The 13612-nt window shown below is 38.7% G+C and overlaps 1 protein-coding gene and 2 non-coding genes across 3 annotated transcripts; all 3 read left to right on the top strand.

Moving 5' to 3' along the window:
* Positions 1-540: 540 nt before the first annotated feature.
* On the top strand, positions 541-612 carry trnam-cau (transfer RNA methionine (anticodon CAU)). Its single transcript has one exon. It is a non-coding gene; the product is annotated as a tRNA-Met (tRNA).
* Positions 613-2272: 1660 nt separating this feature from the next.
* On the top strand, positions 2273-8220 carry snx15 (sorting nexin 15). The gene is made up of 7 exons (XM_032582151.1): positions 2273-2493; positions 3188-3344; positions 4120-4235; positions 4849-5128; positions 5209-5382; positions 6138-6335; positions 7736-8220. Exons 1-7 carry the CDS (start codon positions 2395-2397, stop codon positions 7867-7869), a joined length of 1158 nt encoding a protein of 385 aa, XP_032438042.1. The 5' UTR covers positions 2273-2394; the 3' UTR covers positions 7870-8220.
* On the top strand, positions 7540-7621 carry trnal-aag (transfer RNA leucine (anticodon AAG)). Its single transcript has one exon. It is a non-coding gene; the product is annotated as a tRNA-Leu (tRNA).
* Positions 8221-13612: the final 5392 nt, after the last annotated feature.

The following is a 13612-nucleotide window of genomic DNA, read 5'->3' as shown; positions in this document are numbered from 1 at the left end:
AAACATTAGGTCACCACATCTGTAGATTCCCTTTAAAAATATGAATATTTAAGAGGTAAATATCTTACCTCTTTTATTTTATTGGGATTTTATCTCATTGGCCAACTCAAAAAGACCAAAAGTCAATGTAGAATCAAAACCTAATTTAATATTACTGACCTTAAGCTATTTTACAAAGATGAATGAGCAGAACATGCTATATATTACTGCAGGTTACAAGAATGCACTATGTTTTGTTGATAAAATCCCATTAAACTACCTTGAAGTTTGTTGTTGTAATGTCACAAAGTGTGAAAAACATTCAAGGGGCATGAATCCTTTTGTAAGACACAGTGTAAGACTGCTAACTATAAATGGTTTACTCGGTATTCATGTGTTGAGCCTCCTTAAATCCTCCTGACTCCTTTGAGCTCCTCTTTGTGAAACTGCCCTGCAAACAATGGCTCCATGTTACGTAAGAAGCCCCTCGCTGTGAACTGAATGTGAAGCAGCACACAACGGTGATGAAGCACTTTTCCCTCCCCCATCAACCCAACGTGCAGCAGAGTGGCGCAGCGGAAGCGTGCTGGGCCCATAACCCAGAGGTCGATGGATCGAAACCATCCTCTGCTATTTTCTGAAAACTTGTGACGTTGGATCTGGAAGAATCGGCTCCGTCGCTTTTCACTTCTGTCCCTGGAGATTCAATGATGCTAAACCAGGCAGAAGGCTGGACAACTTTAGATTAAACATTTACCTCATTTGCGTCTGTTACACATTTTCCCTTCAATTTAACAGGCAATGAGAGCAGCAGCAGCAATCATGAACACTGACCTTTGACTTGCAGTCAGCTGCAAATAAACGCTCTTATAAAAAAGCTTTAATAATGAGGATATTTTACATATTTTACAGGGTTAAATTTGCTTATAAGCCTCCTATTTTAGGGAAAATGCTGGTAATAGGTGTTACACGGCTGCATTTAAGTCTTCTGTTGTTGATCTCGTGAAATATCATCCAGATGTCTGCCAGGTTTTCTAGTTTCAGGTTCCTCCTCGATATATTGCATCTTTATATATTTGATATGTAGCAAGACTTATTGAAGTCAACAGAGGAAAATGTAAAAACAAAAGAAAGAGGTTTATTTCCAACTCCTATTTTCTTTCCGCTTTCACAATAGCTTTTTGTATAGCACCCCCTAGAGGATTTGAGCTCTCATTACTATCTGAAGAGGTTTGAGGTGGAGCCATATGAAGGATTACAGTTTTGTTAGTTTTAAATATCTATAAATACATATACTCAAATACTTAATTTGATTTTAATTTGGATTTATTTCATCACAAAAAAATCCTCACAACTATGTATAGCCACAAACTTGATAATTACTGCAGATATTATTTCTTTTTCTTTTTTAAGAAAGCTGCTTCTGTAACAATAAATAAATACCTCTTAACTCACATCTGCTCTCTAAGTGCCTTTCATTTGTAGATTTTTTGCCTCCTTTATCACCTCTTTTAGCATGTTTTCTGTGTTGTAGCACTATCTGCAACAACATACCCAATAGGAAGGCCTCAAAACCCTTTTCTAAAACTTGATTTTTACCACAAAGAAGCTCATAAAGTTTCAATATTTATTTTTGTAGAAGGCCTGACTAAGACATGAGCATAATCACCTTAATTTTCCAAGGCAGACAAGAAATGAAGTCAAAACGAAGCTCATTTGTCATAGAGAATGTATAAATAAAATGTTGTATATGAAAAAGAAGGTTTAATTTAGCTGGGTCATACCAATAAGGCAACTAATATCGAAAAAGGACGACTAATTTTACGTCCATATCCTTTTTGTACTTTTAGACAAAACCAATCAGCTGACATAAACGCATTTTACTAGCTGAATTAAACACAGTGGGTTTGTACGTTCTCTGTAAATTATTTAATTTCAAGCACAGTGTTTTTTTAAGCTACGCAAACTAAAAGGTCACCATTATTTGTAACACAATCTTAAGAGCTCTATATAAAGCACATAATGAAAAAATATAAAGCACATAATGAAAAAATATAAAGCACATAATAAAAAAATATAAAGCACTTAATTAAAAAAATATAAAGCACTTAATTAAAAAAATATAAAGCACATAATTAAAAAAATTGCTGTACTTAAAATTTAACGACTTGTTTTCTTACGCACCCGTCGGTAAACTTGCCAGCCACAATATGGCCGACTCGCTGACAAATCGTTGCCACGGCAACAAAAGCGAAGCGGCGTCCACTGTTCTATACGCAAGCACGCACTGAACTACGTCACAAACCAGGAAATGTCCACAGAGATAAGTGACTGAGGAATCACAACACAGCAACTCACCGCGGCTGTTTCCCGACGGTTCTAACTCGTGTTTCTGGTTTTAATTTATCCCTGGAAATGTCACGGAAACCCAAAGACGAATACTACCGGTTCTTCTCTGTTACCGACCCACGGAACCACGAGAAGGGGTACACGGAGTACAAAGTGACAGCCAGGGTAAGTTACAGCTCCATTACCGTACTGTTTCATTTATACAAAAATTACTTCTGTTACTGAACAGATGTTCATGTTCCGAAAATATTTCAGGTGCATTTCAATAAATTTGTATATTATTGAAAAGTTTATGAATTCCACTCTCTCCATTCACTAAGAGAAACACATTAAATAAATTAAGTACGGGTTTATTTTTTGCTAATTATGATGATTTTCCATTTACAGTTAAATTTATGATTAATGTAATAATAAAAACATTTTTAATACTGGAATGTCAGCTTAATGAAAAGTGTGTCCAATTTCCGCCTTAAGGTTGTTATTTTCAAACGGTTATTTTACCAGCAAATATTAAAATTCAGTGAGCTGAACCTGTACTTCTGCGTACAGATAAAATATTTTTGTTGTTTTTCCTACACAAAACAAAAACAAAGCATGCAAACGTTGCAAAGTCAGAGAACATGTCGAGATATAAACACAAATCCACCCGGGGGGGATTTTATTTGAGGTTGGGATGCTTTGCTGGTGCTGGAGTGAAACGGGACATGTGATTCTGTTCATGTGCTCCAGCAGCCTTATGACCACTTTAATGCCCGTTCAAAAAGGATTTATTGAGCTCAGATGATCTCTGCAGACACAATAACATGCTCAAAACTCGGATTAGGTGGAACCAATCTATTTTAACTTCTCACCCTTGCAGTTTGTGTCCAAGCGTCACCCGGATGATGTGAAGGAGGTGGTGGTGTGGAAGAGGTTCTCCGAGCTGAAGAAGCTCCACGGAGAGCTGTCCTACACTCACAGGAACCTGTTCAGGAGGCAGGAGGAGTTTCCGGTGTTTCCACGTGCTCATGTTTTTGGTGGGATGTGTAAAAGTTTCCTTCAGATGTAGTTTACTCATCTGGGTCTGAATGATGCTACACCTCAGATAGGTTTACACTATTAGACTTAATGTTGGAGCTGCTGGTTCACATGGTTGAACGTTTGAGTGTTTTTTTTAGTAAATGCTTGTGTACTTCATCACGTATCTCTGGGTTTGTAATTTTTTATTTAATAGCTCTTTTTCCAGGGTTGGATGCTCATGCAACAGACAACTAAAACAATGTTTTGACACAAGAATTAGCTGCACAAGATTTGTTTTTTTCTGCAACACAGGTTCTCCTTTTTCCATAAAAGTTCAGTTATTTAAATAACTGTCATGTCTGCTGCAATGATCCTTAGCAAGTTGCACCTTATCTACACACGTTTTGAAGCTTTTGGTGTAATTGTGGCTGGAAATTTGGAGTCAGTATAGTTAATTTTACCTGGTGGTTCCTGGTACAGACATGACTTTTAATCATAGTGCAGAAATTTTCATCAGAGGTCGAGGTTGGAGTTCTTCCAGAAACGTAATGTAAGACGGATTTATCTAATCCACCATGAATTTTGAAGCGTTTTTAAGATTATTGTTCTGTTAGAAGACCAGTTAGTGTCCAACTTATTTATTTGAGGTGAAACTGAGGAATTTGCCAGCAGTCTTTTTAGTTTATTGTTCCCGTTTATCCAGAGCACCAGTAAGACCAGTAACAAACAGAGCCATTTTATTAAACTTTCAGCATCATAATCAGCTTTGTCATCTTGTTGTGTTCATCTTAGGAAGGTTTGATGAAGCTGTGATTGAGGAGAGAAGGAAGGCAGCAGAGAGCATGCTTCTGTTCACTACCAGTATACCTGCACTATACAACAGCCCACAACTAAAGGACTTCTTCAGGGTGAGGACAAACTGCTATAGTTATAGTTTTTGTTTTGATTTGTATACGTTGTTCTATTTATTTTGCAAATTAAAGCTGTTAGAATTATAATCTTAAAATGCGACAAATTCATTGTTCTTCAAGTTAAAATGAATGACATTTCACAACGTGGTGGATTACTATATTCTGAAAATAATATACATATCAGTACATTTCCAGCATGTTTTCAAAAAAGATTTATTAAAAGAGATAGGATGTGTAGTTTGATCGGATTAGAGCTATTTAAAAACAAAGTCAGAACTAAACAAGTGGAACATTATTTCTATTTATGGAGCATTCTGTCTAAAGAAAACAAAGAGAGTAGATAAATTTCACTTTTAAGAAAATAGTAAAATATACTATCAAGGTGTAATGAAGTATATTGATTTGGTAAAGTTTTGTTCTTTGTCATTATTAGCTACATATATGGATGGTTGGTTGATGTTTAGTTACTTATGGTAAAACAAATTCACTTTTAAGAGAAAGGGTAGACTACATTAGACTTTTTTCATTTAAAACGTTGTTCATGTCAATATGTGACATGTTAATTTGAACTGCAAAAGAATAAAATAAAACATAAATTAATGGATGTTAGGGTGGTGAAGTCAGCAGACCTCTGGATCCATCCCCGGCGTCCTCGGCCGGGCCTCTGCCTCCTCCTCTCATCCCCCTGCCGAAGAGGAGGGCCTCAGACTGTGAACCCGCCGAAGAGGAGGAGGGCAGGGAGGCGCCCACCTTACCTCAAGACCTGGGCACCAACATCAGCTTGGAGGTCGGGGAGCCGGAGGTGGCGGCTGAGGCCTACAACGAGGTCGGAGGAACTCCGACAGAAGAAGAACAGGAGGATCTTGACGACGCAGAACTGGATGACCGAGGTTTAAATCTAACAATCTGCACGCTGTTTCTGGTTTATTTATGTCTTTGTCATCATTTCGGTTCATGTTTCCATCTGCAGTGTCGTCTCCTGAGCTGTCTCTAACAAGACTCCAGCAGTCGGAGGAGACGCAGGAGGAATTCGATTCATTGTTTGACTCGGTGGTTGAAGAGCAAGTCCCGTCTCCCAAGGAGGAAGCTCCTCCTCCTCTGTCTGAAAATGACCTGGCTGTCTTCGATCCCTGCTATAAACAAGGTGAGTTCAACCACAGAATATAAACTACTGCTGCTGGCAGCCTTTACTTATCCTGGACATTGCTTTCCTATGCAATTCTGCTTGATTCTCATCGTCCTTCACTGCGCTGCCTGAGATTTCTCCCATTAACCTGGATTTCTCTGGTAGATTAACAAAGTCTGAGAAAAAGACTGTCTGTGTTTCCACTGACCAATTTTATATTTTGAAAATAAATTCTCTTAATCCTAATTTTGAAAAGAAAAATGATTCTGAACAAAAAGTTTTAGGATAAGGTGGTTTTAGGCTGAAATTGGTTTATTTAGCAAAACTGCATTGGAAACACTTTTTTTGCATCACAAGTCACATGATCAACAACTGGTGCAAACCACAAGGAAGAAGATGACAGGAAGTAGTTGGAAGATGATGTCGCATCATGTTTTTTAAATACTTATTGTGTGAACAAACTTATTCATGTGTGACTTTATTTGTGCTTCTAATTTAGTGGAAACACTGCGATTGCAAAATTGTGTTTGTTGTTTTGGCATTAGCAGAATATTGACAAAGTTTTGTTCACATTTATAATGGAAATGCAGAGATTGTTTCTAGGAAAACCTTTCATCAAGACCCTTCAGAATATTACAAGAAATCTACCTACTTGAACACAAACTCTAAAAATAAATTAGAGATAACTCAAAACTTTGACAGGACTGTTTATGAAACTATTTTCTTTTAAACCTTAAATTAAAAATCTATTGTTTTTTCTCGTTCTGTTTCAGAGAGATCAGATTCCTCGAGTGATCACTCTGAACTGTTCTCGCTGCCGCCGGCCAGTCTGATTGGAGGAGACGCCGGTTACTTGAACCAGGCGGCCAATGAGCTGACGGCTGCCATGGAGCGGGAGAAGGAGGGAGAGTTCGGTTCTGCCATTCGTGGCTACAGGACAGCGGTGGACATACTCATCACTGGAGTGCAGGGTAACATGAGAGACCAGTCAAACCAGTTAATTTTCATCATGATTAGTTTCATCAAAGCTGTAAAATATGCAGATTATAGTACAAATTTTACACCAACTGCACCAAACTGCGCAAAAGAAACAGAGTTTTGAGCTTTTTAAAGGGGACCTAATATGCAAAATTCACTTTTTACACGTTTTTGTTCTTTTGTTTGAGTTTCTACTGCTTCTAAAAACAGCCCAATTGCCTAGAAAAACCACTCTGCCATTTTTCCGAAATGTAACATTACAAATCACCAGGCACTTCTCTGTTACCTAGCAACCCCAGGATGGCCCAGCCTCGTTACCCAGCAACTCTAGCAGAGCTCCGGCAAGTTTGGTCAGCAAGTTTTACTGCCGTATTCGCTGTACAAAGGCTGCTGGAAAAGACAAATGCTTAGTTGTTGACTTACCATCCAGAAACCACTTGCTGCATGCTTGTTGGTTGTGCAGGAAGCTCCACGTCTGCTTTTCAAAGTGTATAATTGTGCATCTGTTTGTAGCCATTTTCTCGTGCTAGTGTAAACAGTGAGTTGGCCAGCTGTAGCTTATTTGAATAAAATGACAAAATGACTTCAGGCAGAGCTGACCTTATTATTTGAATTAGTGAAATAAATTAGCTTGTTTATGGTATTCCAGTTTATTGAGACAAATATATATTTTTGGTTTAATTTCTTCCTGTTTTTAACTCTTGTGCACAGCTTGTTGCATGGGGAGAATGTGCAAACTCCATTCAAGATTGAGGCTCTAACTCAGGATTTTCTTGCTGCAAAGAACCATGTAACCTATGAGGGAATATATTAAGTGAAATGCTTACCTTGTATGTGTACAGTAAGTGCTTAATCAGCCTTTTTAGTGAATATTGTATTGATCTGTGCCTGGGCTGCTGGACCTTGTCCTTTCCCTTACAGCGTAGCTGAGTTGTCTGTGGCGCTAAATTTATAACAGCTTCTCTGCAGGTGTTGGTTTACATCGAGCTGGAGGTAAAAATGCTTCTTACTTAAAATAAAATATGTTTTGTTGCTCCTCTTGCTTATATAAATAGGTGTGCTGTGTCTTTTTGGCTTGTAGTAAGATACAAATCAAACTGAATAAACAAAAAAGGCGCCAGCTGCAGCGCCACAACTCAACAGTGACTCATCAGTTCCTCCTCCCTTCAGTGTAGTTTCTGAGCCAGCAGCTCACACGGTAGCGTGGCCGAGCGGTCTAAGGCGCTGGATTAAGGCTCCAGTCTCTTCGGGGGCGTGGGTTCGAATCCCACCGCTGCCAGGAACATTTTACTTTTCCCTTTTGAAATGTGACCTAAAAATAAATTTAAAAAGCTGCAGTCAGAGCACAGGAAGTGAAGTTTGATGAGATTTTTTATGTCTTCATGTTCTGCAGGAGACCCAGATCCGGTCCGCAGGGAGTCTGTGATGAGGAGGACGGCCCAGTACCTGAAGCACGCCGAGATGCTGGTGGATCAGCACGTTTCACCGGGTCACACAGCTGCTCACACACACACACAGGACCCGTAGACACACACTTCACACACAAAGACGACTTAAAGGCAAAGTAAGCTCAGATTCAAGGCGCTCATGAAGTGTTAACAGGTTTGACAGCTAAAATAAGAATCCTAAACCAGTTTCCATTCCCAGTAACAAACCGTTTCTGGTAGCTAATGCTCCAGTAATGACGCTCTGGGACCTAACAGACGTCTAATCTACAAAACAAAGACAAAGCCTTTAAGTTTATGGATGGATATTTCCTCTGTTTGTTCTTTTCATATTATTGATGTTTGTAATGTTAACATCGCTGTACATCAGTGGCTTTGTATTTTGCACAATGTTTTGTTAATAAATCTGATTTTAATTTAATTCAGAAAAACATTTCAATTTGATTCAAAAATATTTTACTCTATTTATCCCAAAAGGAAAATTAAATGTTGTCGTAACTCATTTTGTCCAAGAATCTTCAACGATATGGTGCTGATCCACCTCATTTGCTTTTGCTGCTCGTCGTATGGTTAGAAAGCCGGGCAGAAGGATGTTGGAGTAGGGGATATGAGAAGATGTTGGAGTAGGGGATATGAGAAGATGTTGGAGTAGGGGATATGAGAAGATGTTGGAGTAGGGGATATGAGAAGATGTTGGAGCAGAGGATATGAGAAGATGTTGGAGTAGGGGATATGAGAAGATGTTGGAGTAGGGGATATGAGAAGATGTTGGAGCAGGGTATATGAGAAGATGTTGGAGCAGGGTATATGAGAAGATGTTGGAGTAGGGGATATGAGAAGATGCTGTGGTTTTCTCCTGCTCTGCATCCATGAAGCCTCCTTTTCAACTCCTCTGGGATTTTGACGTCAAAGTTCAGGTATTATTTGAGCTGTTGAGATGGTAATCAGCTGCTCCACATATTACAAACAAACAACACCCGGTTGTCATGGTTACGCACCTTAATGGCAGTGGTGTTGCGACAGCAGAAAGTAAAAAAAGGAAGAGTAAAAATCATTCCAGCTTCACAGCGTCCAAAAAAACAAAACAAAAATACTTGAGGGAATATTTAACCAAACATTCAGTGACTCAATCAAAAAACTAAACAAATCAGAATGAAGGCAACAAAACTTCAACAACCTGTCGTCGATCAGCTGTTATCTGAGCTTTGAGATGCTAATCTGCTGCTCCAAGCTGTAAAAAACGACACCTTGTTGTCACGGTTACGCGTCATAGCTGTCTGAAAGTAAAGAAATGTGATCAAAGATCCTTTTGTTTCCGTTTTGTATTCTGGAAAAACAAGTTTCCTGAACACGGGTTTTGATAAAACGTTGACAGCTTATGAAAAACTTCAGGTTTTATTGTTGCTAAGCAAATGTTTGGTGTAGCTCCACAACAAAAATACAAAAACAGCAGAATTTTGTGAATTATAAATATTAAACATTAAATTTTGCGCTTTTGATGATTTAAGCTAGGAGTGTCCAGACATTTTTGGGCCAAAATAATTGAGTCAAGGCTAAAGAAAATTAAAAGAAACTGAAATCAAGCAAATAAAATGGTTAAGATTTTTTTTTTCTTAGTAGATGCAAAACTTCAAAATAATTTTGCACGTTTTAAAAATTATTTAAGAAAAATACCTAGTTTTTAAATGATTTTGGGCTCGACTGAGCAAACTTATTTTCTGCTATTATAACAGGATTTGAGTCAAAAAGGTTTCAATATTTAGTCAAATTGAATACATTAAACAGAAGCTGATTTGAAAAGAGAATCCCATATATTTTACAAATATTCTTATTTCAATTTTTAGTGAAACATTTTGCTTTTGATCGTGGGATTACATTTTACATCTAAAGCTTTTAATCCTTACAGTGTTTAGTGAGACGGCACGTAGATTTGTTGTAGTACCTGTTAAATTCCTGTGAGAGTCGCTGCTGCTCATTTTAAGGTTAAAACGCGCTCTGGACTGGAGAGAGAAGCAGATTAATGAAGAAAACAGCTGCTGCTTTTAATAATAAACATGCAGCTTGCTGCAGAGTTAATTTACTTCACATAATCACGATTGTTTGAACTCTCTATGTTTGTTTAAAGACTTTAAAATGTCTTAAATTTGTTTTAAAAAGTTAGTCAGCCTTTAATATCGTCACCTTACTAGAATAGTGGCCCAAGTAATTTTTTTCTAAAAGATGTGTTGGAGCTATTTATTCTTTATTTTTATCAATTTGAATTTTGTTAGTTTATTCTTAGTTTGCTTTATATTTTTTGTATTACTAACAGTTTATTTGTAGGTTAATAATTGTTGGTTTTATTCATTTCTTGTTTTGTTATTTTTGTTATTTGTTAAGACAGAAAGAACGATGGGTCCATTTTCTATAAATGTAGGGACTGGTATAGGACCAGCATGCACTGGGTTTGGAAGGCAGCAGGAAACAAAGAAAAGTTTTATTTTGTTACCAACTGGAGAAAATAAACCATAAAGAGCAACATTTAAGTTTTGGACATTGGACTTCTTTTGTCTGCGTACAAAACTTCACCCAGGATTGTTGATTGAATTTTTACAGGATGTTTGGTTTGACAAACAATCACCACTACAAGATGATTTAGGGAAAAGATAAATCACTTTTGGCAAATTATTAGTAAACAATTATCTTAGTAAGGTGACGATATGCTAATCACAGGTCTTACATTTTGCTTTGACAGGGCAATTTAATCTCATATATTATGTTTTATTTATTTTTTTGCGGGACTTTTCTGTCAGGCAAAAGTTTGAGTTGGACTCAGAAATTTTTGTTACATTCTCTGACTCGCTACCGCTAGCTAGCTGCTAACATAACCTTGCTAACTTGCTAGCTAGCGTTTTTGCATCTATTAGGTAAGTGCAAATTTACCACCAGTTAGACCACCATGTGTCAAACTGGAGGCCCGTGGGCCAAATCCGGCCCAACATAGCTTTTTATGCAGCCTTCTTCTAGACAAAACACTAAATGTGCTAAAATGTGTTATTAATCAACTCAATCATATATGCTAAAATATATCAATCAGTCCCTCCAGTTTCTTGAGAATTATCGTGGAAATTCACGCAAAATCAACAAATTCACACACTTTTTTGTGCTAACAATTGGGATTTTATTGCAGTCAAAAATTGTTAAAAACTTTCTTTCTTGTACTAAACAACTGCTTCAGCCTTAATTGATGTCAGATTATAATCCAGGATCTACACAGCGAGTAATTAAAAGTCACATTTACTGTCATAAATAAGTGCAAATATCAAAATATTTCCAAATTAGCACCACAAACACTTTCATTTTTATTGCAAAAAATCACAAAACAATTGTAAAATCCTGGAGGGACTGAAAAGATGTTAAATATTATTTAATTTTTTTTATTTTAACAGTTTGTGAACAGATTTTATCAATACATTCTGGCACAACCGGCCAGAATTATCTTGATTTGGCCCAAAACAAAAATGAGTTTGATGGATGAAGTTTGTACATTTCTGTGAAGATAAAAGTCTTAAATTTAATTCATAATAGTCTTAAAAAGTCTTAAATATGATTTGCTGAAACCTTCAGAAGCTATTCAAGGGCAAGTGCAAATTTATCACCAGATAGATGAACAAAGTTCATGCATTTCCATGGAGATACAAGTCTTAAATTTCTTTCATAGTGGTCTTAAAAAGTCTTAAATCTTTGTTCCTTTAGAAACCCTGCTAACGACCTGTAGCTGTAACTTCAACCCATTAGTGAACACTAATGCACGGCAAACACCTGAGAGAGATAATCAAACGCATTTTTTTGCATAAAAGTAAATTTTTCTGTAGTTTCAGCGTGGATGGAAAGTGGCTGGTTTGGCATCAAAGAGGGGAGAGAGAGAGGATGGGATGCAGAAAAGAGAAAGCAAACAGCAGAATCCCTTCTCTGGAGAGACGGGGGATGAAAGGAGGGCTGGAAACAGATGGAGGGGTGACCATTTCCCCAATCAGATGAGAAAACGAGGGGTCATGGAGAAAGAGAGACAACAAACGCTGGAGGAGAGGAAAAACGAAGGGATGAGATTAGAGGATAAGCAGAGATGATCCTTCTATTGTTAACGGGGTGGAAAAAAGCAGACCCTCCCTCTTCCTCTCTCCGTCTCTCTCTTTGGCTTTGTTTTGACCACTGTGGGGTGCTTGAAGTGGATGGAGGGATGGCAGCGAAAGAGCGATAACTCTGCTGCATCCTGTTATACATCCCTCTTTCTCTCTACCTTTCAATCCATCTCCTCTTCCCTCGTTCTGGTGCTCCACCTGTGAAATGCAGAAAGAGACAGAAACAAAGAGACGGAGGTGAGGAGGGAGGGGGGCTAACAGCCACGCAACATTAGCATGCTGAGAGTGTCAGCACTCTCCTCTCTTTTCTATCATCCCTCTTTCCATCCCTCCTCCCTCTGTCTCTTTCTCCTCACTGGTCACTGCAATTATACCATCCAAACACTCCAGCCTGAGAGCATAATGGCTTTCCTCCACATGTGTGTGTGTGTGTGTGAGATCAAAAGACACAGATGTGTGTATTAGTGCATAATTTAGAGCCACACGTGACACATTAAGTGTGACACAGAAGGGGCGGCTGTGGGTGTGCAGGAGAAAAACGACCATATGTGGGTGCGGATGAGGGTGTGTGAGTCCTCACGGCTACAAAAACTGCTTCTCCAACCTCTGAACCGAGCCCGCTCTCCAACGTGCTCCGGGAAACTCGCTTCACACACACACACACACACACCCACACACCCGCGCACGCACACACACGCACTCTCGCTTGGACCGTTATGACCTAAATGGCCACTGGGTTGAGGCAAACAGCACACCTGCTTTCTCTCTGTTTTTGTTTTCGTTCCATCAACTTCTTCTTCTTCTCCCCTCTCAACCCATCCTCCTTGTTTTTATTCCACTACACACACACACACCCCTCCTCTGTGAGCTTGTTATCCCTCCCCGGCCAGTCGTTTCTCTCTCTGTCACCTTGCCCCCAGCTATTCCAGCACACTTTCGTCTCCCCCCACCTCATCTCTCGCTCTCACACACTCACATAAAACACACTCGTTGTCTATTTTCTGTCAGCCCAGGGCTCTGTGGCGGCCTGACTCTCTCTTACAGACAGGCTTGACATTTGTTTTCACCCTCCCAGGGTCTGTTTGGTTGTTGCTGTGGGGTTTGATGTTGATTTAAGACTACTACTATCTGAAGTATATGATAAATAAATAAATATATATATATGAAAATACTAACTAATAAACAAGATGCTGGCTGGAGGTGTAAAGAACAGTGAGACAACTTTACTGAAGAAGAAGCCATTTCTCCCAAATTAGCGTGTAAACTCCAGACTACACTTTGCAAATGTAAATCTGATTAAACTACGGGTTCATTCACACCAACCCCGTTTAATCAAACTCTAGTTCGTTCGTCTAGAAAATCCGTTTCGTTTGCGGACTAAAAAAAAAAGCTAAACCTGGTCGCCTACAAACCCCGGTTTCGCTTTGGTCGAGCTGAACTCTGCTGCCGTTTGAATGCGTACCAACGCCAAGCGGACTGGAGACAGCACCAGAAGCAGGAAGTGGACTACGGCGCAGGGCATTCTGGGTAAATACAACCTTAACAAACGTGCTAGCATATTGCTAGTGGGGAACACGGCTCATGTTCTTTTACCAAAATAAAATCCGACGCTAATCCATTTTTGTTGACATTTCGCAAAGAAGGAAGATGAACACTTGTCTTCTTCAGGCGTTTTCATGTCGTTTCCTTCAGTGGTACATGGTG

Source organism: Xiphophorus hellerii, chromosome 14 (genome assembly GCF_003331165.1).
Source record: "Xiphophorus hellerii strain 12219 chromosome 14, Xiphophorus_hellerii-4.1, whole genome shotgun sequence".
Taxonomy (NCBI): Eukaryota; Metazoa; Chordata; class Actinopteri; order Cyprinodontiformes; family Poeciliidae; genus Xiphophorus; species Xiphophorus hellerii.
Note: the sequence above shows the minus strand (reverse complement) of the source record. Positions and strands in the feature narration are given on the sequence as shown.

What these genes read in the sequence shown, in the direction of transcription:
- snx15 (XM_032582151.1), top strand. Translation starts at nt 2,395, where the DNA reads ATGTCACGGAAACCCAAAGACGAATACTACCGGTTCTTCTCTGTTACC. An exon ending in TCCACGTGCTCATGTTTTTG is followed by an intron (nt 3,345 to 4,119) that starts GTGGGATGTGTA and finishes TGTTCATCTTAG; the next exon opens with GAAGGTTTGATGAAGCTGTG. An exon ending in AACTAAAGGACTTCTTCAGG is followed by an intron (nt 4,236 to 4,848) that starts GTGAGGACAAAC and finishes AATGGATGTTAG; the next exon opens with GGTGGTGAAGTCAGCAGACC.